General features: G+C 31.4%; 3 protein-coding genes and 1 pseudogene across 4 annotated transcripts in view; 2 read left to right on the top strand and 2 right to left on the bottom strand.

Annotated features, from left to right (window-relative positions):
• Positions 1-9,829, top strand: part of LOC113395520 (uncharacterized) — a 120,830-nt gene extending 111,001 nt beyond the window's left edge. Inside the window, exons 5-7 of the mRNA XM_026633118.2 lie at positions 4,504-4,597; positions 7,226-7,380; positions 8,906-9,829. Coding sequence (XP_026488903.1) covers positions 4,504-4,597; positions 7,226-7,380; positions 8,906-9,197 — 541 coding nt within the window. The 3' untranslated portion in view covers positions 9,198-9,829. The remainder of the gene's footprint in view (positions 1-4,503; positions 4,598-7,225; positions 7,381-8,905) is intronic.
• LOC113395690 (U2 spliceosomal RNA) lies at positions 2,349-2,461 on the bottom strand (annotated as a pseudogene).
• Positions 9,830-10,103: 274 nt separating the features above from the next.
• Top2 (Topoisomerase 2) lies at positions 10,104-22,573 on the bottom strand. 2 transcript variants are annotated; one of them, XM_064217405.1, is made up of 19 exons: positions 22,366-22,573; positions 20,491-20,722; positions 18,410-20,309; positions 18,191-18,330; positions 17,640-17,842; positions 17,174-17,322; positions 16,584-16,821; positions 16,198-16,355; positions 15,752-15,960; positions 15,255-15,395; positions 14,719-14,857; positions 14,061-14,184; positions 13,554-13,709; positions 13,192-13,353; positions 12,733-12,846; positions 12,139-12,316; positions 11,704-11,951; positions 11,284-11,450; positions 10,104-10,815 (listed from the first exon to the last, which is right to left on the bottom strand). In XM_064217405.1, the coding sequence occupies exons 1-18, from the start codon at positions 22,378-22,380 to the stop codon at positions 11,286-11,288; spliced, it is 4,671 nt and encodes a 1,556-aa protein (XP_064073475.1). In that variant the 5' UTR covers positions 22,381-22,573; the 3' UTR covers positions 10,104-10,815; positions 11,284-11,285. The 2 variants fall into 2 exon arrangements, with proteins under 2 accessions (XP_064073475.1, XP_026488839.2); XM_026633054.2 differs by having other exon boundaries at positions 10,104-10,828.
• A 374-nt stretch (positions 22,574-22,947) lies between these two features.
• Positions 22,948-23,797, top strand: LOC113395515 (transmembrane protein 223). The gene is made up of 2 exons (XM_026633105.2): positions 22,948-23,415; positions 23,485-23,797. Exons 1-2 carry the CDS (start codon positions 23,034-23,036, stop codon positions 23,775-23,777), a joined length of 675 nt encoding a protein of 224 aa, XP_026488890.2. The 5' UTR covers positions 22,948-23,033; the 3' UTR covers positions 23,778-23,797.
• Positions 23,798-24,826: the final 1,029 nt, after the last annotated feature.

Genomic DNA, 24,826 nt, shown 5'->3' on the forward strand with positions numbered 1-24,826 from the left:
TTTTTATTGTGAGTTATCTAAACGCAGGAAGATCTTTAGTCGATCTATAATATGACCAGCAAACTGTCCGTATATATACATATACATATGTAAATCAAACGGTATTAAACTTGATATACAGCGCCATCTAGTTGAGCTTTCACATCATACATATAATTACTTTACATAACTATAATCTATTCTAAACACTAAAAGACAAAAGCCAGATAAACAACATTTGACATCGAATTAACGTGATATCGGTTGAGAGCTTGAATCTATGATATTCATTATGTATTTGCGAAAAAATGTAATTTTGAAAGTAGATATAAACAGTAAAGTGGAATAATATTGTATTATAAATAAAGATATGTACATTAATCAAGAACTCTCAGCAATACGCAATACAGCTATTAACAAAACGCATTGAATATGTAAATTTAAGGTTTGTTTATCTTAATTTTTTTTTTCGAATATAATATGTACTATATAGTAATTGTCAAAGTCTATTAATAAGATATACTACCATCTACTTATTCATACAAGACTAAAGACTCATTGCGATAATATTTCAATTTCAACAACATTAACATTTTCAAAATTGAAAAATTCCTATCATTAATCTTTATACGATGAGTTTTTCGATGTAAATTCCCATAACGATGTCTTTTTTTATATTTCTGTACGAGTCCTTTATGTCAAAGCATGACGGTAGACGCTTCCATTAAGTAATTTTGACTCCCAGAAAAACTACAGTGACTTTTTTTCATTTCGTTTTGACGGCACAATAATTTCTTTGTGAAACGCCGACGACACAAGTGACTTGGTCGTTCCTAATTGCAGTCATGATCATAAGCTACATATTAAGTTTAATACATGTAATATTACTGTAATAAATCACTTCATTTGATAAGTTTTATAATTACAAAAACAACAGTAGGTACCTAGTGGTGATCACTGTTATATGTAGGTAGTATATTCTAATATCATCATTAAATAAGAAACAAAAAATATTATAATATACGACGGTGTGAACTCGGAATAAATCAATTTACAGACTTTGCAAAAATAGGTAGACAAATAGAACATCTTATTTGTAACTAGCAACCCATTCCGGCTTCACAAGGTTCAATGAGAATGAATGAGTTTTATGTATGTAGCTATTTCTCATAACATTTAGCAGTAATTTATTTTTCTGTTTTAAATAATAATATTTTAATCACAAATTATAAACTGACTTTATGTAAAAAACCGAAATGAAACACAAGGATTCTTTTAAACAATCTTCAAGTATTATAAATACTTCGAACTTGGTTTGGATTTTTTTTTCGGGACGTTCTTTGTCCGTATCTTGACATCTTATTTGTAAACATTTATAGGTCTTCGCATGACTAAGGATTTTCTTTAACGTTTCTGTTTTTTTTTTCTAATTATATCGAACTTTCTCTTTAAAGTCCCGGACTGTCCACCCTACACAAAGGGACCAATCAAGAAATCTATCAAGACGTTAGTTTTTTGTATGCTTATGTTCTCTAATGGGCCATAGTGTTGACATTCTTCAGTTAATCGTTTAAAAAAGAATCATCTTTTATACGAGATATTGTGAGAAACACAAATAGAATAAGAAATATAAAATGGCCTTGAAAAGGACAAAGTTCTGTAGAGATGTAAATACACGTCGGCATAAACGTTTTATAGTTTTCCTTGTGTTTCCATTTTGTTTTGTTTCTAAATGTAACCAATTAAATACCGGCCAATGTAAATATTATCCAATGAAGAGGTAGAAGAGAACTCTATGTTTTAGCTCGATGGATTATAATTAATGGACTTTGATTCGATTATTAAATTAAAAAAAAACTTTGAAAATAATGGAACAGTACAATGAAAGAATATATATATTGCATGTATATATATCCAGAACTATAAAAATACTAACGCTAGACCAATATGGGTTGGTCGTAGCGGAGGAGTACCGATCGAGGTCTCATTTTCTGGGAGCATTATCGTTCAATCTTTATAAGTTTAATAATGTACATTCTTGTACCAAAAAACCGTAATGCTGTTTGGTATTCAAATTAATCTCAATCGAACCTTCAGACAAACAAAGCCTGGAACTTTATACGTTTGTAAATATATTTATAAGTGACCGTTCGTCTTTTTAGGCCATATATATTAACACCTGCTCCTCAAATAGACCGCGACACGGTTGAACGTTAAATTAATATAATATGTCACACGATCGTGACATCCCAATACGACCTTGTCTCGGAACTTCCGAACGATTCGGAATCGTGACTCGATCAGTAACGTGATTCGATGGTCAAATAGTATTAATTTTATTAGCGAGCAAAATTTATAATCAATACAGATACGGCTTTACATTTGCTCAAAAATATGTTCATTTAAATCTAATATTTAATTAAATTAAGCTGAAAAGAACAGATACTACACTTTGTACTTAGCTAAAAGGCCGAGAAGCGATTAAATTAGAGCCGAGATGACCCGTGAGTGTATGTAATGAGTGTAGAACGCGTGCATCTTAACCGATGATTTCGGTTTCAAACCCAGGCAGGCACCACTGAATTTTCATGTGCTTAATTTGTGTTTATAATTCATCTCGTGGTCGGCGGTGAAGGAAAACATCGTGAGGAAAGCTGCATGTGTCTAATTTCAAGGAAATTCTGCCACATGTGTATTCCACCAACCCGCATTGGAGCAGCGTGGTGGAATATGATCCAAACCTTCTCCTCAAAGGGAGAGGAGGCCTTAGCCCAGCAGTGGGAAATTTATAGGCTGCTAATGTAATGTGTAAAATGTTAACTAAATTAAGAAGGATACTTGCGGTCTTTCCAATTATTATTCTTGCATTACTTAAATTTAACACTCACCTCCGACTTTCGGGCAGACCATGATGGTGCACGTACCAAATAAAGAACGATAAATAACAATAGGAGGTAATAGTGATTACATACTGAACACCTTCGATATATAAATTTTTTCTATTTAATTGTAGTCTAAGAAATAAAACTTGCAAACTTCGGACTGATACTGGCAATTTCTTGACTGAAAAATCTATTAAATGTTCATTGAGGTTCCAACTCAGCATCACACGATCTGTAACATTAAGGTGGCCACTAGGTAAACGAGACAAACAAGAAAATTATAAATAAATATTCCTATTGTAATGTACAAAATAATGTAGTAAAGTCGAAAATGACAATAAAATGTTGTTGAAAAAGAAATAAATATTTAAAAAAAAAAAACGCCTGTCGGTTTTAATAAACTAACTCTTGGGGGGCTGCTAGCATCCATTGAAAATGAAACTATTCACTTCCAGGCTTAATAATAAGAACAGTTCGATCGTATTGTAAGCCTATAAATTAAACATTATATTTTATCTATAGTCATTCGAATTACATATACGCACAAGTTACAAGTTGCAAACGGATACTGAGCATAATTAGTACAGGTATATCTTTATTTTATTACTAGTTCTGGCCCGCGACTTCACTGGTGATTAAGAGTTTAGTCACTAAGCGTTAGGCATAAAAAGTAGCCTATGTCCTTCCTTAGAGTTCACGCTATATTCATACCAATTTTTTTCATATTCGGTTCAGTGGTATGACCGTGAAAGAGCAACAGACAGACAGAGTTACTTCCCTATTTATAATATTAGTATGGATGTTATTTACATACAAATGATTTAATACGAAGGATGACGTAATATAACATACCTTTATAAAAACTATGTATACTTGCTTACCAATGCAAATGTTCAAAATGCTTTCGAAATGACTACGATTTAGTTACTTTGTACCTAATAGGATTGCGAATATATTTAAAAAAAACCATAGACCCATTTCGAATTTTACTGCAATCGTTTCAATGCAACATTATTTGCAATTCAATAGCTTTTCTATACTTCTAGAAGAAATTAACTATATGAAACTGAAGCTTGAAAATAATTCCAAATGCGATACAAAATATTAAAACATATTTAAGCATTCAACGTGTACTTCGTGACGTGAATATATATTTATATATCGAATTTCTTCATTCGTCTTTAGATTTATAGGACTTAATAACTTCATCCGTCATTATTGATGTTGATATAGAATCATTAACCTAGTTGTAATTTTCGCTTCATCTTTTCAATAGTAACGTACAACATACAAGTCACTATGACTTGTCTTTGGTCTATTCTGTTGAAAATATAGAACTTATGCAAGTTTGAAATTTAGAAACATTTATATAGCAGCGTAAATATTTAATTTTGAATGTTTCTATTTTTTATTATCGTTAAAAACCGAATATGGAATATTTTCATAGTCAAGTTAGCAACTAAGTGCATTTACATAAGTTTAGTTTCCATTTTATTTATTACAGGAATGGCTTTGAATTATTTATTGTATGAATAGTTCCTGACTTTTTTTTGGGTCTTTTGAGTCACACAATATTTACAAATATATTATAGTGAAATTTAATATAATTATATTAATAATGAAATAATTAATTGATTCTCAGCCGACAGTCGCGAGCACCGCGTAGTGTTTACTCCTACAGAAGTGCCGTGGCGCCATCTGTTGCCTCCACACATCGCTCCAAAGTTTCCAGAAAGGTATAATTTAATAATATTTATATCATTTAATTTTATTAAAGATAGCTTTTATACATTTATTCTTGTTTATTCAAAAAAAGTTAAAACAAACATTTTTTTTTCTTTGTTTTAATTGCAGAGACTTATTACGACATTATGTGTCAAAAGCATTATATATTTTAGTCAATTCTAACTCGTGTAATAAAATTCTAGAATCAATATCTCAGCAAAAATCTCTAAATGAAAATGGAAAAAATATTTAATCTTATACGAAAAAATTCCACAAATAGTAGAAGTTACTGGAAATATAAAATATTACCTATATTTAAAATTTATAATGATTATATTATTGTATATTTCGCAAATGTATATCTGAATCTATATATCTGAAATTAATAAAATGTTTAAAAAATTAATTAAGGGGACTACATGAGCTAAATGCAAGTTTTATAATGCAAAAAAGTATAAGATCCGATGCAGTAAACCAAATGAAAAAAATATATGATAATCTTCAGGATACATGCTAGTTATTTGCTATTTTGAAAACATGATGTAATTAATTTGGTACGATAGAAAAAAATTACAAAGTTACCTCTAAAAAAATCTTTTAATAAATAAAAACTATACTTATATGCATTTAATAATTCTGGTTTTTTGTCAGATTATTCTACAAGCAATATATTATTTAACCTCTGCGTCACTTTTTTAATAACTTCAATAGATTTTTTTTAAATCAGATATTCTTATTTTCGAACAAAATTCGTACGCATGTGTGCGTAAACGCCGTGTACAGACATTGCCGGCCGAGGCCTGATGCTATACAGACGTGTCGATCTTTTCGTTACGAGCCTCATTACGTAACGAAATATTTTTTTGTAATTTTAATTGTAAATTCATTGTTTCATGTTTTCTTATAATAAATATTATTCTTTCTTGTAGATAAATATATTAAGTTAAAATAATGTAGTAGTAATTAGGCATTTGTTTTTTATTATATTATTTGTCATAAATTTTAATTGTGTAAATATGGGAAATGAAGTGAAACGCGTGAGGAAAACTAAAAAACGTTTATATAAATTAAGCGCCGAACATACTTATGAACGATATTAAAAGGTAAGAGTATTTTTTTAGTAAACATATTTTTTTTTTATAAATTATGAATATTGAAAACATCTATTAGAAAAAATGTGCAATCAGTTCGCATAGAATCAGATTTTTCGAGCTGTTCTTCAAATATTATGATAGAGTATTTGGTGAAAGTAAGGATAAAATCAATTCAGAGTGACTACGTTCGATCCCCATGATCTCGAAGCAATTTGATATTTTTCATTAAAAGTACTATGGGGCATATTTAGATACATATTTTTTAAATACATAATTTTATAATTAATAAAAATATAATTACTAACATATATTTATTTTTTACAGAATAAAGAAAGTCGAAAACAATAACACGGAAGCTATTTATATTGCGTAAGAGTTTAATTTTATCGATTTTGTTTATAATAGGAATTAAAGTTATGTATGAACTAATTTTAATAATAAAAAAAATAATGTAATTGTTGTGAACCAGAGAACTAGAATATTTAGAAGTGTCATTTGTACGTAATTCAAAAATTGTAATTTTTAGTAACGTCCGCCATATTAGATTGAAAATGGAAGCAATTCATGAATCGTGGATTGTCATCGAGACTAAATATGTGTGCCAACTTTCAGCTCCATAGCTTCAATGGAAGTAGGTGTAATATTGATTGCAAGATTTCAGGACATACGTACATACATTCATACATACAAGTGAAATTAAATAAAATATTTTAATAAAAAAATTAACACTAAATGTTTTTTTTTTGTAGTACCAAATCCAAATATTTTAAGTTTAATTAAATCAGTTTTATTATTTAATCATTTTCGAATAACAGTCCAAAGCAAAACAAATAATTCTAATATCCTATCTATTTTTATGAGATTTATAATTAAACCTAGTATGATTAACCTAGTTAACCAATGATTCAACCAAATCGACTTGACGACATTTTTTTCTTGTAAATATTTAGATGTTTTTGTTTTAATTGAATTTTTTTTTTCTTTGTGAACCGATATTAATAAAACGAACAAACACTACGCTATAGGTTACCCCACGGTTACTACACTACAGGTTTCGAACACTTACGATTTTATTATATAAATAGATTATCAAACTTTTATAAAAATATTAAAAATTGGTATGTTTTAATATTTAGTATAAGAACTAATTGTGGTAGGTATAATAATATAAATAAAAGAAAAAAAGGTTAAAACTAACTGTCTATTTTATTGTGTACAAAATATAAATAAAAATATTGTAAGTTTAATTGAATCAGTTTTTTTTATAATCATTCGTTAACTAACATCGAAAGAAATAAAAACAATTCTGTTGTCCTATCTATTTTTTATGAGATTTATGATTGATCTTACTTCGCTCGGTTTGGCGCCATCTATTAGAATATTTGGGCGTAACCTCGTTACCTCGCTTAACCCTTAGTTCACGGGCTTGCCGTTTTTGTCGATTTTGTAAGTGTGTGCGTGCAATTCTCAAGGGCACTTAGCTCTTGTAGTCCCCTTAAGCCTAATAAAATTATCGGCAAATCATTATAAACGTAATGTTTCCAGGCTGGAGTGAAAGTGGACGCGATGGCGGCTCCAAACCCGTTCTGCCCGAACGTAAAAGGCATGTGCTGCCTCATGCTGCTGCTGAACCTCGGCCTCATCCTCGTCACGCTCGGCTTTGTCATCGTGCTACAGTTCTTTGAACCGCTCTTCGTTTGGTAAGCATCATTACGCATTCGTATTAACTTATAATAAAATCAAAAAATATCATAAACATCACTTCATCTTAATACACTTGACCTTAATAGCTCCACTATACAGATGTGAAAGTCGCAGGTATGAATCCATTTCATATATCCACATCTAGTATAGGCTTAAAGTTTTAATAGTCTTAAAAGGAAAATACAATTTGCACGTGAACAGAAAAGGCTGATTTTTAGATATTGTGTGTAGTAAGGACTTAAAAATTATTTCAACCTATATTATTTCAAGATAACGGAGCTAGAAAATCTATGTCTATTATAATACTTGGAAATGTATATAAGAACTTAGTATAAGGGAAAATAAGTTAACATACTAATAAGCATTGCTAACTAAAAGAGTGATGAGCACGAGCGAAGAGGGAGGGGAAGAGGGCGACCTAAAAAAACATGGATGGAGTGTGTGTGATTATAAGAGAGAGGGATGTGAATGATCAGATGACGAATAATAGTGGAGAATGGAAGGAAAAGACATGCTACGCCGACCCCAAATATATTGAGACACGGGCACGAAAAAGAAGAAAACTAATAAGCATTGCTCATAGTATCTACTGTCTAGTCGTTTGAACCTAGTGTAGTATCCACATGTTTAGTTTCGAATTATTCTTATTTTTATAATAAAAACAAATGCAATAATAATAAAAAACAAATTATCTATGTCGATTAATTCCAATCAAGATGTAGTGTAGCGCCGCGCTCATAAATCTAATCCCAGCTTGACACATTCACAACTAAGAAAATGGTACAAAAAACGTCAAAGAATTTATCAATAATGTGTTCCCACGTTACAAAAGTGGGTAAACTGTTTCGAAAACCAGATCATAATGCGGTTTACATCCATACATCTCTTCCCAACAACAGTCGCAAAGCGCGATCATTCTCTATAGAACATTAAAAATCAATTTACATTTTAAAATAGTTCGCGTTCAACGGTAAATGCAATTTGCGACAACAATATGACATTTGTTCGGGCGTTTTTGATTTTAGAACGTTTCTCACGAGATCTCAGACGGTCAGAAAAAAAAATACAACAAAAAAAATATAATGACTATCATTAATTTCTATTGTGATTCTTTACTCCTGATATTCGTCTTTCTATAGTGTGATAAAGTTTTGTGATTAAGGGTTAGCCAACCATGAATTCGAACGCGTATGAAATCAAAGGTAGAGTAGATGGTACGAACCTGTTATCTGATGAATAATAACACCCAATAATCAACAGATGGGTCTAAAATCATATGATTTTTTATTAAAATAAATAACCATGATATTCAATTATACCAAATATACACTATACAGTTAAGAATATTTTCATTTTTAATTAGTTAGCACAAATAAAACACTGACACCTTGTTCTTTCGACATATATTTCTTCTTTTGACTCTTTTGAATATTTGTCCAACATAATTATTATATTATACAAATATTACTGTAATATTTATTAATTTTCGATTTGCTAAAAAAAATCACTTTTCTTCTTCAGGATCCTGGGTATAGTCTTCCTTATATTCGGTTTCATCACACTCGTGGGCAGCCTCATATACTGCGTAGTGCTCTGTCGAGAGAACCCGTACCCTCGCTACCCGGACGACTTCTACTGGACCCACCACTGGTCAAAAACCATTGGACCTTCGGAAATCCACTACAGTGCTAGTGAAAAACCATACAGACAAAATGGACACGATAGATACAATAAATATAATGGCGGTAAATATTCTGATAGGGAAAGTGCTAAGGGATATTCAGACAGAGAGAGTAAATTAAGCAGGTATTGATTATAACGAATATAAAAAGGGCGCGAATTAGCGCTGTCACATTTTCTACGTTTGACAGATTTGTGAAAATAATAAAGAAATTTTAGAACAGCTTTACTAATTAAGGCCTAAAATATAAAACATACAGGTTTCGACCGTTAATGGAAATATAAATATTTTTTTAAAGTTTATAAATAAATCACTATGATATTCTAGTAGATATTTAAGTATTAACTCAGTTATTAGTGTTGTGTGTAACACTATTTACCATATTATATTTATTTATCTCATGGACAATAAATGTGCGCTTCCATTAACGTTTAAGCTTTTATTATTAAATCTTCAAAATACAAAATAATTCGGATATACAAAAAAAAAACACTACGAGAAAAATTATAATTCTTTACTTGGTATTTTTAGTAAGTAATTAGTTTATTTATAACTTGTAAATATTATAATATGATTCTCTGAAGTAAAATGCCATATTAATTTACCTGTTATTTAAAAAGTAATAAATATTTAAACTAGAGACAACTCCAATAATAGTATATATTTTTATTAACTCGATAGTTGGGAGTTTATTATGAATTTCATGTAAATTAAGGAATGTAATACATATTGTCAAATATTTCTAATAAACGATTTTATTACTACACATTTGTTTTAATTTATTATCTTAAAGCAAATGCATGCTCTTAACGTCATATTCTGATGTGCCTCACTGGTATTGTGACTATGCTTAAGCCTCTGAGAAAATCAGCAGAGTTAGCTCACGTTGGCCCTGACGAATAGGTATTATAATTATATATTATACTAATTTCCTCCCGCGTGTGAGGTAGCAGGGCAGTACAGTACGTCGCTTTTTTGTACCCCTGAAAACATGTACGCAATTTTTATAAATTGGATATCTAGAAATAAAACACTGTATACTTATAAAATTATCATTTATTTACAATTTAAGTTAACAATCGAGACATTGTAATTTAACACATTAAAAATGATACGTAATAACAAATGTACTAGGTAATATGTATTTTTATTTCATCTCGACAATACTTTCATAGTAATTGACAACTAAACATTTCATTATCTTAGGATAAAATATGGAATGAGATTTCTTAAAGATGTCATACAAATTTAGTTAAAAATAAAAGATAATACGATATTTTATTAAAAATATAGGAAATTCTTTATAAACTATTACAATTTCTAAAATGATTCAATCATCTAAACTATTAATAATAGGATAAATGTCAAAAAACGAACACAAGAAGAGTTTTTTAGGAAGAAAGGAAAATGTACAAAAAATTTAGAGTTTTAGTTATACAAAGTTTTGTAAAAATTTAGATAAATTTTGGAGTAAAAACGTTGAATAAAATAGTCAAAATGTCATCTTATCGTAACGTTCCAGACGAAACTAACATTAAAAATAGTTAGATACTTCTATATTAATATTATTTAATATAATTGTGCCTATTCGTAATTAACTAAAATAAAACTGACACAATACTTATTCTTTATAAGTAATACGAAAATAATCGAACAGTCAAAGACTCAATATGAATCTCATAAAAACGTCAACTCTGTGTTTCACACTCACGGGGTTTCTTTAATATATTACCGTTTGCTGCAATGTACTCTGCAGTTGGCCTCTGAAACAAATATGTATTATTTTAAAATATGATATTTTTTACTGTTAAGAACCATCGTCCCGAACATTGCCGCTTCTTTGGCGCCATCAGTTCAATAAGAGAGCAACAGCCCGTCAGTGCCCATTACAGTTTTGTAGATTACACGTGGATACTCATTTTTTCCTTCACCGCTGAGCTTGATATGAACACAATTTTACTTAATGATGGAGTTTTGTGCGAGACCGTCGGGGTAGGTGCCATCCACTTATCCGATTTACTACCGCTAAATGCAATTTTGTTGTGTTTCGGTTTGAAGGGTGAGTCAGCCAATTAAACTACAGGCACAAGGGACATCTTAGCTCCCAAGGTTAGCGCCACATTGGGTATGTAAAGAATGATCAATATTTCTTATAGCGCCAAGTTATATGGGCCGTGGAAACCACTAACGATCTAAAAAGATATAAAAAGCGCGCGACCTTCAGTCGGAGTCGGAGTCGGAGTCGCCGCCGTCGCTGTAGTGGTACTTCTTGGCGGGGCGCGCGCGCGCGTTGGCTCGCGGCGCGACGGGCGCGCTGTCGTCCTCGCTCTCGCTGCCGCTACTCATTTTCTTAACCTTTTTCTTTGGATTCGCCTTCTTTTTGTCCTGTATATAACAAAGTTATGACTTTCGTTAATAATAAACATTTGCAAAACAAAAAAAGCATATTTCATCGTGTGTCGTTAGACCTCGTACTATCATTAATTCCATATTACATTTCACATCAGCCACCCACTTTCACTAGATAAAAAATATCTTGTATATGTAATTTGCACATTTACTTAGATGTTCCTTACTCTGTTATAAAACTTTGGAAATAAATTATGTAAATATAAACAACGTCTATTTGGTGTCATACCTTTTTACTATCGAATATGCTGTCGTCATCGCTGTCCTGACTGAGCATCACTTTTGCCGGCCTCTTCTTCGGCTTCTCCTTTTCCTTGTCAACGGTCATGAGTTTCCTCTTCGGTGCCGGTTTCTTCTTTGGCGGGGACTCTTCGGGTGGAGCTTTTTCCTCGTCACTCGATATAAGTGTCGTATTGAAATCGTTGGCATTCTGTGATTCTTTCTTCGATTCCTCTATGAGTGAGTCGAAAAGACAATCTAAAAGCAGAAAATGGCAGAATATTTACAGGACACAGTTCATCTTAATATTAGTCAACTATTAAAATTGATTTAAAATATACATATATAAATCATTACTACTTTTATTCCACATAATTTTTATATTATGCAACTTATTTAACTGAAACTGTTTGATCAACCTAGATTTGATGACTAGACTAGTTACCTGAGTCCATATCAGCAGGCTTCTTCTTGGCATCGCTTTTCTTGATATTGAAGTCGTCGTCATCGTCACTGATAGACATGGCTAAAGGCGCTTCCGTGTCAGACTCTACCTTGTTGTCCAATAACTCAACTTCAGAGTCAGAGTTTGAGTCATCAGAACCGTCTTTGTATTTTTGTACCTGGAGAACAGATATTACTTATTACAATATATCGTAGCTATACAATATAAGAGTCAATAAAATTTAAATATTACACTAATGAAACAAATCCAACTTTCTTCTTTCTTTCAAAAAAACCTTTTATAAAATGTATTGTTATGTAACTCAAAATTATAGTTCATGAAACTCAGTGTAAAATCAAATTGAACCTAAAGTGTAATTATTATGGTCAAGCAATTTTTACATCTAAAAAGTTTACTCTAAATTGACACTGTAGAGTATTTATAGAATATTATTATATCGTTGTTCCAAGAGCCAAATCCAAACTGTTTTAGAATTTACGTCTATATAGTCTTATCATAATTTTTAATTTTTATAAATGTTTTAACATAATGATATAATTTTATTTTAAACCTCTACCTAGACTTTTCTCTTACCTTCGTAGCAGCTCTTCTAGCACTTTGCCTTTCTCTGGGCGCGGGAGGTTCGACCATTTCAACATCAGAGCCGGACATCTCGCCCGAACTGCTGCCGCTGAATGTCATCTTCTTCTGTTACAGATTAAATGACATAAATACAATGGCCTCTCTGATCAGTGTACTTAACGAATTGTGTTATATATACTTTTTTTTTGTTGGCTGTATTGTGAACTAATTATCCTTCGCAACAATGGCATAATATAAAGCTTGATGTTTTTTAAAGTTGTTTGGAATGGTATTGGTGCTGTCAGATACTATAGTTATGACTACTTTAATTATGATCTTTAATGACAAAAAAGTGTTATTGGAATAGCATTCATCACGACTCCCTTATTTGAATTTCTTAGAAGATTACAAATTGTTATAAAATTATCCTTTTGTTAAAATATTACCTACTAGTTAAATTAATTGCATTACCTTCTTTGTATCCTTCTTAAATGTGAGCTTAGTTTGTTTGAGTCCATCTGATTTCTCTTTCTCAGGCTTCTCGGGCTTATCGGGCTTTTCAGGTTTTTCCTTCTTAACACGAGACTTCGGTTTCTTCTCTGTACTCGCCGGACTGATGCCCGTGGGATCATCCTAGAAAAAGGTATAAAAGCAACAGCCCATAAAATTTCTATTTCTTTGCTTCTCATCTCTTGTTAAAATACATAAACGAAATGTTACATTTTTAAATCACTTAGTTTTAACTGCAAAAAAGCAATTATCCTAGTGGATAAAGTATATTGGCATTTACATCAGAGAATTCGGTTTACTTGGTTTAAAAATTGAATACTCACAGGATCATATTCTTTTTTAACTTCCTTCTTAATCTTCGCTTTCTCAGCCGCCTGTATCCTCTTGATGAGGTCCTCGGAAATCTTTGGCTCGACACGACGGCCGTTATCTGACGGAGCTATATCTAGTAATGACTTGCGATTCTTTTTGTTAGCAGCCTGTAAAATATTTATAACATTTATTTACATATTCTTTAATGCATAAAGTATATAAAAACATATGCTACAAAAGGAAAATAACGCTCATCATAAAGCATGCTAAACAATATACTACTAGGTAAAACAGTAAAAAATATTTTAATTATTACCTTCATCCTGTCCATCTTTATGGATAGCATAAACAACAAAAGGTCGTTTGTGAATAACATACAATTTGATAGCTTATATATTACATAGTGTATAAAATCTCATAGTTAGTGTTAATAATAAATATATTTTTAATGAATTTTCGAAATAGGTCTTTCTTTTCATTTGTTGACTAAATAGATACAATGAAAAATGTGAACATACGAAAGCCTTTGAACTCTTCTTGTTGGTAGAGGATTCTTCCTGTCTCTCCTTCTCTTCGATATCGTCAAGTCGGATCAGGAATACGTCGAGATCTTCGCGCCACAGCAACGATGGAGTTTTCGCTCTAAAAAAACATTATTTTTTAAAAAAGTTTGAAGTTGAAAAGTATGGTTTGTTTTGGTTCTTTCCTATTCCCATTGGAATAGAGTTTAGATATAATAATTTTTCGACCTCTTAAAATATGAATAATTATTTATTGTATAATAAATAATTATCTGATTACTATGTATTGTATATTAATTTCCTTTAGTCGTACACTTTATTATCCTATTAAAACATTAAAATGATAATATGAGAATAGTTATTGTGTATTTCTTCTTGAAATCATTTTCTATTTATTTATAAAATAGGTAAGCGGACGATCAAACGGGCCATTGGTGCCATAAGAAGAATTAACTATTCCTTACAACATCAATATACTACCAACCCTGGGAATTAATGTTAGGACTTAGGTCCCTTGAGCTTGTAGTTACACTGGCTCATTAACAGCCCTTCATAAAGCCATATGACTTAGTACATTATTCTTTACTAGTTTATGACTAAATATATTTCATGATGAAATTTACTTTGTTACTATTATTTTAAAATCAAAGATTACTTGAGAATGTTCAGCTCGGAAAGTTTTTGGTCCCGTTGCTTGAGCAGCTCATCTTTCTTCTCCTTAGTGAGCATCCACATGGACATACCCAGCAGGTAGTTGAACTTTTTCACCTCTTTAAGTTGCTGGAATGCTTTCTCTAATGGAATAAAGAAAAATTAATATTTCAAATATCAAATAAATAAATAGGCGTGTCTATACATATACATAGAGTTTTATTCTTGTCTATTTTATCCTTAAATATATCATTTGGTAATTTTGCATTCTAGGTAGTGTCTGATGTAAGCTGTTTGATGATTGATTTTATCATCTTAAATAATCATTTCCAATTGAGATAAATTAATTGCATGTTACGTGAGAATTAAAGCTCTGCTATGCAGCGCGTTTTAATCATTGTTTCCTTCTCAATTCTCATGGCGTTTGTGGTGTTCATGGAGGCATTTAAATAAAGAAATAGTATTAGTCGCATCTTACGACACCGAGGTGATAGATTTTGAAACCTTAGTGAAAGTAAAAAAATCTATCTATCTACATACCAGGATCAATAGGTTTTCCTTTTGTGTCTTCTGGTTCAATTTCATCCTCAGACTCAGGTGTTTCTTCCTCTTCGAGAGCAACGAGTCCCTGCATCTTGCTCGCCCGTTTCTTCCACTCAGCAATGGGATCGGGAGCATAGCCTTAAAACAATCAGAGAACTAATAAATTAGTTTTATGAATTTTTAACAAATCATTAATAACAATATTTGTAAATAAATACAATACAAGTTTTACTATATTTTTTCATAAATGAAATGGTATTTAAATATTAGACAGTAAATAGTATTTTTTTCTGCACTGCACATCCGAAAATACATTGTAAATGAATACTTAGAGAAGTTCCACCAACCCACATTAGCGCTGAGTGGTGGAATATGCTAGACCATTTAGAGACTGGTACTATTTTTACTAAGATATCAGAATACAAAATGAAAAAAATTTAAAGTGCCAGCATAGTTACTATAATATTACAAAAGATCATCAATCAAAACCATACCTCTCTTAATAAGTTCTTCAACCATAGCCTTTCTTTTCTTGTTCTCAACCACTAATCCTTTATCACACTTCTCAACAATGAACCTCGCTTGATTGGTCAGTTTGTCTGCTTCAGCTTGTAATTGCCCTTCTAAATAATCCTTTCGTCTACTGTAGTATTTTACCCTTATCTCATAGAATTCACGAAGAATTTCCTCTACTTTGTCATACCTAATAATCAAATAACATTAGTTATATTCCTGGGATTTTAAAAATACAGGAATCTAGACACTTATATTTTCTTCACGAAGCATTATTGTTATGTAGTTATACACACTGAATAGTCTTTAAATAATAAATAGGTAGCGGTTAGTAAGTTGTCTTAAGATTATGTCATTAAATATATAATTTTTAGTCACATACAGACTCTTCTATAAAAGAGATTAAGTCAGGATCATGCATACTCACTTCTTAAGACAGGTGTTATGGTCGAAAGCATTCATGCAAGTCATAGATATTGTGGTCTGCAGTTTGAACACCTTATGAATACCTTCTGCTTCTACTTCAGCTAGTTTTCCCGGCAATAAACTTACAACGAATCGTACCGTCGTGTCTGTATTGTATTCCTAAAACACGAAATATTGTTTTTAAATAAAATAGTACATTACGTAAAAACAAACGCATTTAAACTTCAGTTTTTAACATTTTTTCATAAATTCATAAATAATTAGCAGACTTATTATTTTTGCAGCATTGAACAGATAGCAAATTAATGTTATACATTTTAAATGAACCTGGAACTGATGGTGGAACATAGACAAATTTAAAATAGTAAAACACCACACAAAACCTACCCTATATTCAGATATAAGTGGTTTCACTTTATCGGTTCCAAGCATAGGTTCTAGAACATTCTCCTTGTAATTCTGTGTCCATACACCTACGGGAAGTTCTGTAATTTCGATCTTCTCATTGGGCAAGATAGCTGCCTCGCCCGATATTACGTATTTATCGCCGAAACCTTCAATTGTACCGCGGAAGTTCTTGTACCATGGATGCATGGGTACTGGTTCTTCGCCATCGAGCATGCGTCTAAAATTATAATCATGATACTTAAAAATACACAAGAAAACTATACGGACGACGTTGGAATTGTCTTTCTTAATACAAAAACTTACTGTAACATTTCAAAATAAACTAACATATTAAAAACGATCAATTTTTTGCCTGCTGCTTGCATTATGTGGAAAAAAGTATATGAGCATATATAATTTGTTATTTAAACAAAAACTACATATACACAAATACTAATCAAGATCATTACGCGTCGCTGCAAGCCAATTTACAGCAGTAAAATATTTGAATATGAATTAGGAAAGCTTTTTTAAGACAGACAAGCTTTACACGTCTGCTAATGTATCCGATTAAATTAAGTAGTACTTACCGAATGTTAGCGACAATATCCCTTGGGTTGTAGTTAGGTATTTTTGTTGACCAGCCTGTGCCAATGCCCTCAGCTCCGTTCACCAGTACCATAGGCAGAATAGGAAGATAGTGGATAGGCTCAATCTTTTGATTGTCTTCAAATTCATGCTGTAATTTACATAAGTAATTGTTTAATTTCATGTTTTAATAAATATTAAATGCCTAAATAGGCACAAGCACATTTAGTTGGCATGTTATCAATTTATATTGGCTATGAATTACATTTTGTCTTAAACTTTTTGCTTTTTAAGCTGTTTTTGTTCTCAGCAGTTAAGTTACGAGAAATCCTTAGATAAAACCATCACTAATTAACTGAAGAGCAGCATGGTTGAAGAAACTCTTTCCTTAACATAATACTCGAATCAAGAAGTCATTTGAGTGATGCTACTGTAACATTTTTTAACCATACTGAATGTTTAACTAACCACAAGCAATGGATCGTCGTGAGGGTGAAACACGAGCCTGGTGAGCGGCGACATTAGCGTGAAGATGTATCTGGGACTGGCCGAGTCCTTCCCGCCGCACAGCCGCGTACCGAACTGACCGCGCGGCTCCAGCAGGTTGATGTTGTTCGAGCCCACGTAGTTCTGCGCGAGGTTCACTATCGTCATCGCCAGGGACTGCTCGCCTGTGGGTAACGGGATACAGGTTACATTTACACCTAACACTCGATCTGTCCCACCCCTCAAACGCCAGTGAAACTGTTATTTTATAATATAAATAACATTGATTGAATTGATATGATTTAACGAAATCACTGCATATCTAATTACATTTACATTCACATAATAAATGTAACAGGTCTGTGTCAAAAAAAGGTAGTGTAATCTTTTTTAGTAGAGGATTTTTTTATTGAATTCGACAAGTTAGTGTTTGTCTTGCAATTGTCTCGATAATTTATTTCAAATGTAGCCGTTCATTAGCGACATAGCAAAGCAAGTTTAATGTCACAACTGTGTCTAAAAGATGAATTTACCGTGATGATATGCGGAGTGTTCAGCGACCGAACCAGCCAATTGTGCAACTTTGACTTCCCTCTTATCGTTACGTTTTATGCACGTAAAGATAACCTTACGTTGTCCAGGTTTTAAGCCATCCATCATTGAAGGTATTGACCTACAAATTTTCAAAATTATATAACATTTGTTCGAATACTTATCTCTGTAATAATATTAGGTAATTATACTTATCATACCTTATATTATCACCATTTGAGAAGAGAACCAGCTCCAAATTAACGAAATCAGAATATGAGACGGCTTTAGTATCTTTTGTGTACAAATATCTCTCTGGAAGGCCAATCTCCTTCCTCCTCTTTACTTCGTCCATGTGATTAGTTAACCATTCCTTACGTTGATCAGCACCTTTCTTTGAAAACGCCAGTTCAATATGATGGTCATCTGTCTGACCACCATACCGGAATCTGATCCTGTGTCTGTCCATATTCTGGAAGTATTCTTTAGCCTCCTTGGATGTGGAGGTACCCAAACCTTTGTAGTATTTTATATTGTATGTGTGATGGTTGTCTGTTTCTTTCTTCCATTCTTCAAATTCAGGCAATGAGTAGAATGATATTTCTTTGTCTTTTTTAGTTGCTTTTACTATAGGAGTGATAAATTCTTCTAAAAATGGCAGTTTTAATAACTCCGGCCAATTGTGATGAACAAAGTTAATGATGAGCCCTTTGATATGTGATCCGTCTTGATCCTGATCAGCCATTATCATCACTTTACCATATCTTAGAGACTTTAAATCATCAACTGAATTATACTTCTTTTTGTATTGTAGACCAAGAATTTTAATTAAATTATTGATCTCTACATTTTCCAGAACTTGTTTATGTGACGCGTCTCTGACATTGAGCGGTTTACCCTTTAAGGGGAAAACACCATAGTGATCTCTGCCAACAACACTGAGTCCAGACACAGCTAATGTTTTGGCTGAGTCTCCCTCAGTGAGAATTAGTGTACAGAGATGTGCATTCTTTGTTCCTGCGTCATTAGCATCTTCTAATTTCGGTATACCTTTTAATTTACTCTGTTTTTTACCTGATGCTTTAACGAGTTCCGTTTGCGCCTTAAATTTGGCCCAAGTCAATACTGATTCAACTAAGCCAGACTTCGAAACTGCAGTAATAAACTTTTCAGAGAAATTACACTTCGAACCAAAGCTTTTAGCTTGGAGAGTCATGTTTTCTTTTGTCTGAGAATCAAAGGTTGGGTTTACAATGAGACAGTTGATAAATACCCACATGTGGTTTTTAACTTGGAATGGTTTGATATTAACACCACCCTTATTTTTCTTTTTTAAAACTTCAAGGACATTCTTAACAACACTATCGGCTACTGAGTCGACGTGTTTTCCACCTTTAGTTGTAGCAATCGAGTTCACAAAAGAAACTTGCTGGAAACCCCTATCAGAGAGTGTGAGTGCTACTTCCCAGCGATCATTAACTTTTTCGTAAACAACCTTCAAGGGTTGTCCGTTTTCATCCTCTTTACCTTTAATATATAAATCAATATAATCTTTAAACTTATTTATTTTTAATCTTTCTCCATTGAGATAAACTTTCACGCCCTGTGAGGACGCTGCGACATCGTACGCTCTGCGCGACATTAATGCAACAATATCGTCTTCTAACTTTTCCATTTTAAATTTAGCCAAATCGGGGCTAAAAGTCACTTTTGTAAAATCATCATCTTTACCAGATTCCTTAATTTTAGGTTCGGATGCCTTTGTCATGTTAGCACCCCATGTCTGTTTAAAATGTTTTTTATACTGCTTGGAAGCAGTTTCCACTGTAAATTTAGTTGAGAAAATGTTACACAACTTGGCACCATAACCATTTCTGCCACCAGTCACTTTCTCTTCCTCATCATTGTAATTGGAAGATGTCAAAAGGTGGCCAAAGATCATGGTTGGTACATACATTTTCTCCTCTTTATGCATTACAACTGGAATACCGCATCCATTGTTATAAACGGATATTGTATTCTGTTCCTGATTAATTTCCACTCTTATTACATCCATTTTGGGGTCCCTCTGCTTATTATCAGCTGCGTTAACTAATATTTCGTCATATATTTTGTACAATCCTGAAAAATATAAACTTACTGTATAATAAATATTTGAAGATAACCTGAAAAGGTACTCTACAGAAAATTTATTATAAGCAATAGTTTAGCATTCATATATAACATTTTTTTTAAAATCAAAGTTAACATTGCCAAAAACAAGTCAGGTCTATGCAAATAATAAATTGGTTAAAAACGGTACCTGGTACAAAGGTCAGTTCCCGCTGAACCATGCACTCCTTAGTCTTGTCAAAGACCCACATAGTTTCTGTGGCCCGTTCAACGGACCCAATGTAGGTATCAGGACGGAGAAGAATGTGCTCCAGCTGAGATTTCTTTTGATATATCTTTTCAATGCTACCTTTCTGACCCTTAGCAGGCGCAGCCGGCGCAGTGCCATTCTGGGTACCATTGCTCATTTTAGCGAGCATTGACTAAAATAAAATAACAATGCATTATTAAGAAATATTTTGTTACATTTTTTTCCCACAAAAGAATATATAAAAGGGGTGGGGTTTTCTTAACCTTACTATTTAACTAATAAGTAGTACAAGAACAATTAATCGCAACAAGTATCAGAATATTGCAAACAAAAATATTAGCTTTGCCATTCATTACTTTTAAAGACATTTAACAACTAAGTAAAGAAAATTTTATATTGATGAATTGAAAATGGCACACCTTACATAAAGGTAAAAACAAATCCTGATGTTTTCATCCCCAGTTTTATAATATACTAGTCACAGGCCATGGTTTTGCTCACATTGTAGTGATTAGTGATCATGTTTTAGATAGGTAAAGAATAACACCTCACATTTATAATATTAGTACAGAAGTATAGATACTTCTAATAAAATCAATTCTTACCACTAATTAAAACACAGGATTTTTGTCAAAAGATATACTTTCATTTTATTTTTTGAAAAATATGGGTATGATATGAATAATACATAGTTAATAGACATAACTTAAACATATACTCAGTGCTTTATAATAGTATCTTGGTAATATGTAAAAAAGGCAAGGGCAACTGTGAGCCCGTGGATGTTGTAAATTAAATTTAAAAAAAAATAGTATCTTGCAAATTATGTTGCAATAATATAATTATCATGATAGTCGTGACTATTGAAATTATCATCAGTTTGTTGACAAATTGGATATATTTATACAAGATTCTTTTAGTGAGGAATTATATAAACATAAAGAACTTAGATGAAAGATAAAAATCTCCTAATGAGATTTATGATGATACAGCCTACTAAATACATGAGGTACCAATGAATAGGGATTCAAATCCACCACTGAATTTTCATGTTATAAAATTAATGTTAACATAAAGAAAACATTGTAATTAAACTAACATGTGTTATATTAAATGTTGATTGCCAAATTTCTAAAAACACAATCCAGTTGTTTAAAGTAGTTTAGTCTTAGTGAAAAGGTAACAATATGTGATATGGATAGTTTCATCCCATATTGCTGAGTACAAGGGTTACTTTAAAAAAATACTTACATTTACAAATTATATACATAATTAATAAGAATGTTTAAGTTTAAATGTTACCAAAAATAATTAAAAATAAAATTATTGAAAAGAAATACAACTTAAATTTTACTTTTTAATTCTTTATAATGTTGAGCCATATAAATCAATTCATGGAGTAAAATGATGTATACTCAATACACAGAAACTTTGGCTATAATAGTTTCCTTTTTTTGTTAATATGAAAATATTGCATATAAATGGCGGTAGTTGCATTTTACCGAAAGTATTAAAGATTCATAGACACTGTACATTCATAACAAGCTATACTTACTGTCAGTTTTTCGATTATTTCACAATATACATATTTATTTAAATGAATTATGCATATTTATAAAATAATATGCTTCGAATGACATACAAGCAAACATGTAGGTATATGATTTTTAATTATGTATTAGTTAGCTTTATTGTATAATAATAAAGTATTAAAAATAATAACTAAATCTTAAATGTATAAACATATGAACCCAAATAAACAATTCCAATTTTGACCGTTACTGATCAAAATGCCGCCAAGATCAGAGTCCTTACCTTAATATCAGCCATCTTGAGAGTCGTGCTAATAAAACGTCTGCGATCAACGCGTTGGACGATTTGTCTTGAAAACAAGACAATACAGCGTTTAATATTATTGGCTTTTGAAAATCAACATTTTTATTGCTGTATTTTACAATTAGTACAGCCGCGACGAAATAACGAAATTGACAAAGACGCCGTGAATACCTATAGACTATAAATTTCCTTTTTGTTGTTTATGGATATATGACATTCTATAAAGCTTAACGCGACAAAAAATATGTTCCACTAAGCACAATATTTTGAAAATCATATAAAGATTTCATAAAGTAGTAATTGATTAGGGATTTGCTTTAGTGATTGTATTAACATTATTAATTTATATAATATAAATATAAAATACAAATATTGACACTGATCAAGCTTGACACATTTTAGATATTATATAATATACAGTGGCCTTTTCTTTTCTTATTTCATTTATTATTTAATTATCTGTAATTTAATTATATTAAATTACATTTGTTAAAAAACTGATTATGAAATAATGTACTCTGTGATGGTGCTGACACTTAACAAACTGACATGTTGTGACATTGACACAAGGTAGGATTTAGGAAGTTAGGTTATGTTTTAAATAATTTTGATTATTTTATTACTGAAGTCTTACAAGACGTAATAATATGTCTATTCTATCTTATGCTCCAGTAATTTTAAAAAGAGTTGCTAGGCTACGTTATCCTATTAACAGCACATTTAGTAAACTAAAAAATGATAAACCTTTTAGTTCGGTAGTTACAAAAACAATTCATGATGTTAACACGAATGTAGTAAAGGACGTTATATTATTTAAATATGAAAATCCCAAATTTTATATGTACATGAATATATTCGCCGTTGTTCAATATATGTTTTGGACATATCTGGGTTTATTTGCATTACAAAATTTGAGAGATGCTCCCGTTGACAAGTCGAAGATAACAGACGATACTCCATGGTATCGAAAAATTAATTTAGGCGAAAATAAATATAGGAATACATTAGGGACATTATCAATAATCATTGGTAAATATTATCATTTATTAAATGTATCCATTATACCCATAAATGCTTTATTTACATCTGTTTTTGCAGGAACTGGATCTCTGGCAATGATATGGATGTACACACTCAAATCAGTGAGGTTATTAATTCTTAACAAAGGTGGACGATACCTAACATTTGTTACCTATGCACCTTTTGGTAGTAACAGAATTATGAAAGTTCCTATTGAATTTGTATGTTGTAAAGATAATCGAAAGTCGGCAAAGGTTCAACTACCACTTAAGGTTAAAAATACTTTAATGCATTATATGCTTGATATGAGAGGCGAATTTAAGAATCCTTTATTATTTGACTGCACAGCTGGCTTGAAAAGGATTTGGTAAATCATTGTGTAATTCAATATCAACATAGTGTAAATTTTAGGTGAATTTATTTAAGTGTTTGTAAAAAGATTTAGTCCTTAGTTAATAAACATCAACTTTAAATGTAATTAAAGTGATATTTTTTAAATTATTAACTTGTTTTTGAACTCAAAACCTTACTTAATCTTCTTAACAGATAGGAAATATTCTATCACAATAAATATTTATTTGGAGAGTAAAATAAATTAAATCTAGTGCTGCGATAAACTCAAAATATACTAAACAGATTTTTAAGCGCTTTTCACTGAGAGTGATTTTGGAGGTAGGTTTAGGTGTAAACTTTTGTGTAAATTTTGCTGTAATATGTGATTTAAAGTTTTATAAAAAAGTATTTGTTGTATATAGACCTTCATACTAACTATAAGCAAGTTAGCCCAAGATAGAACATGGATTTAAACCAAGGGAGCACAGGTCAATGCAGCAGTTCTCATTTCTCATAGGCATTTGTTTCTGGTGATGAAACATTCTAGAAATCTGTATAATGCCAGCATGAGTCGTGAGCAGAAATGAGCAGTAGTAGGGGGAAGTTTGCGCATATACCTTCAGTCAAATTATAGTAGCTGAATGATAAGTGAGAGTCCAAGAGATGACAACCATCAATTGACAGAACAATTGCCTGCAGCCTCGCCTTCATTCCTCTAAAGCTCGAAAGAGAAAATTTATTACTGCACATGTCAAGGTTGTGCTCATGAAACATGTTGTTTACTATATATGTTGAATGAAATTCTGCCACATGCCTATCTACACACCCTTAATGGAGAAGTGTGGTGGAATAAATTCCTCAAAGGAAATTTATAGTATGATAGTTTAATAACTCATTTAAATAAGGGTTAGTTTTACCATGCTTAGTATTTTTTTTTTTCGTGTGTCAAATTATTTATGACAAAGAAAAAGGAATCTATATTAATAATAGTAACAAATACTATGTTCTTGCAATAAGCCAAGAATGTATGATTATGTATTTATAATTATTTTTGTGAATGTTTATGAACATACATATTTGAGATGTG

The sequence above is a fragment of the Vanessa tameamea genome, chromosome 16 (genome assembly GCF_037043105.1).
Source record: "Vanessa tameamea isolate UH-Manoa-2023 chromosome 16, ilVanTame1 primary haplotype, whole genome shotgun sequence".
In the NCBI taxonomy this organism is placed as follows: domain Eukaryota; kingdom Metazoa; phylum Arthropoda; class Insecta; order Lepidoptera; family Nymphalidae; genus Vanessa; species Vanessa tameamea.

Bases quoted from the DNA above. Each gene is read 5' to 3' on its own strand.
- LOC113395515 (XM_026633105.2), top strand. From the start codon at position 23,034: ATGTCTATTCTATCTTATGCTCCAGTAATTTTAAAAAGAGTTGCTAGG. The intron at 23,416-23,484 runs GTAAATATTATC...CTGTTTTTGCAG, and splicing joins GACATTATCAATAATCATTG to GAACTGGATCTCTGGCAATG.
- Top2 (XM_064217405.1), bottom strand. The intron at 14,858-15,254 runs GTATGTAGATAG...TTATTCCATTAG, and splicing joins AGGAAAACCTATTGATCCTG to AGAAAGCATTCCAGCAACTT. The intron at 11,451-11,703 runs GTATGACACCAA...TGTTATATACAG, and splicing joins GCATATTCGATAGTAAAAAG to GACAAAAAGAAGGCGAATCC.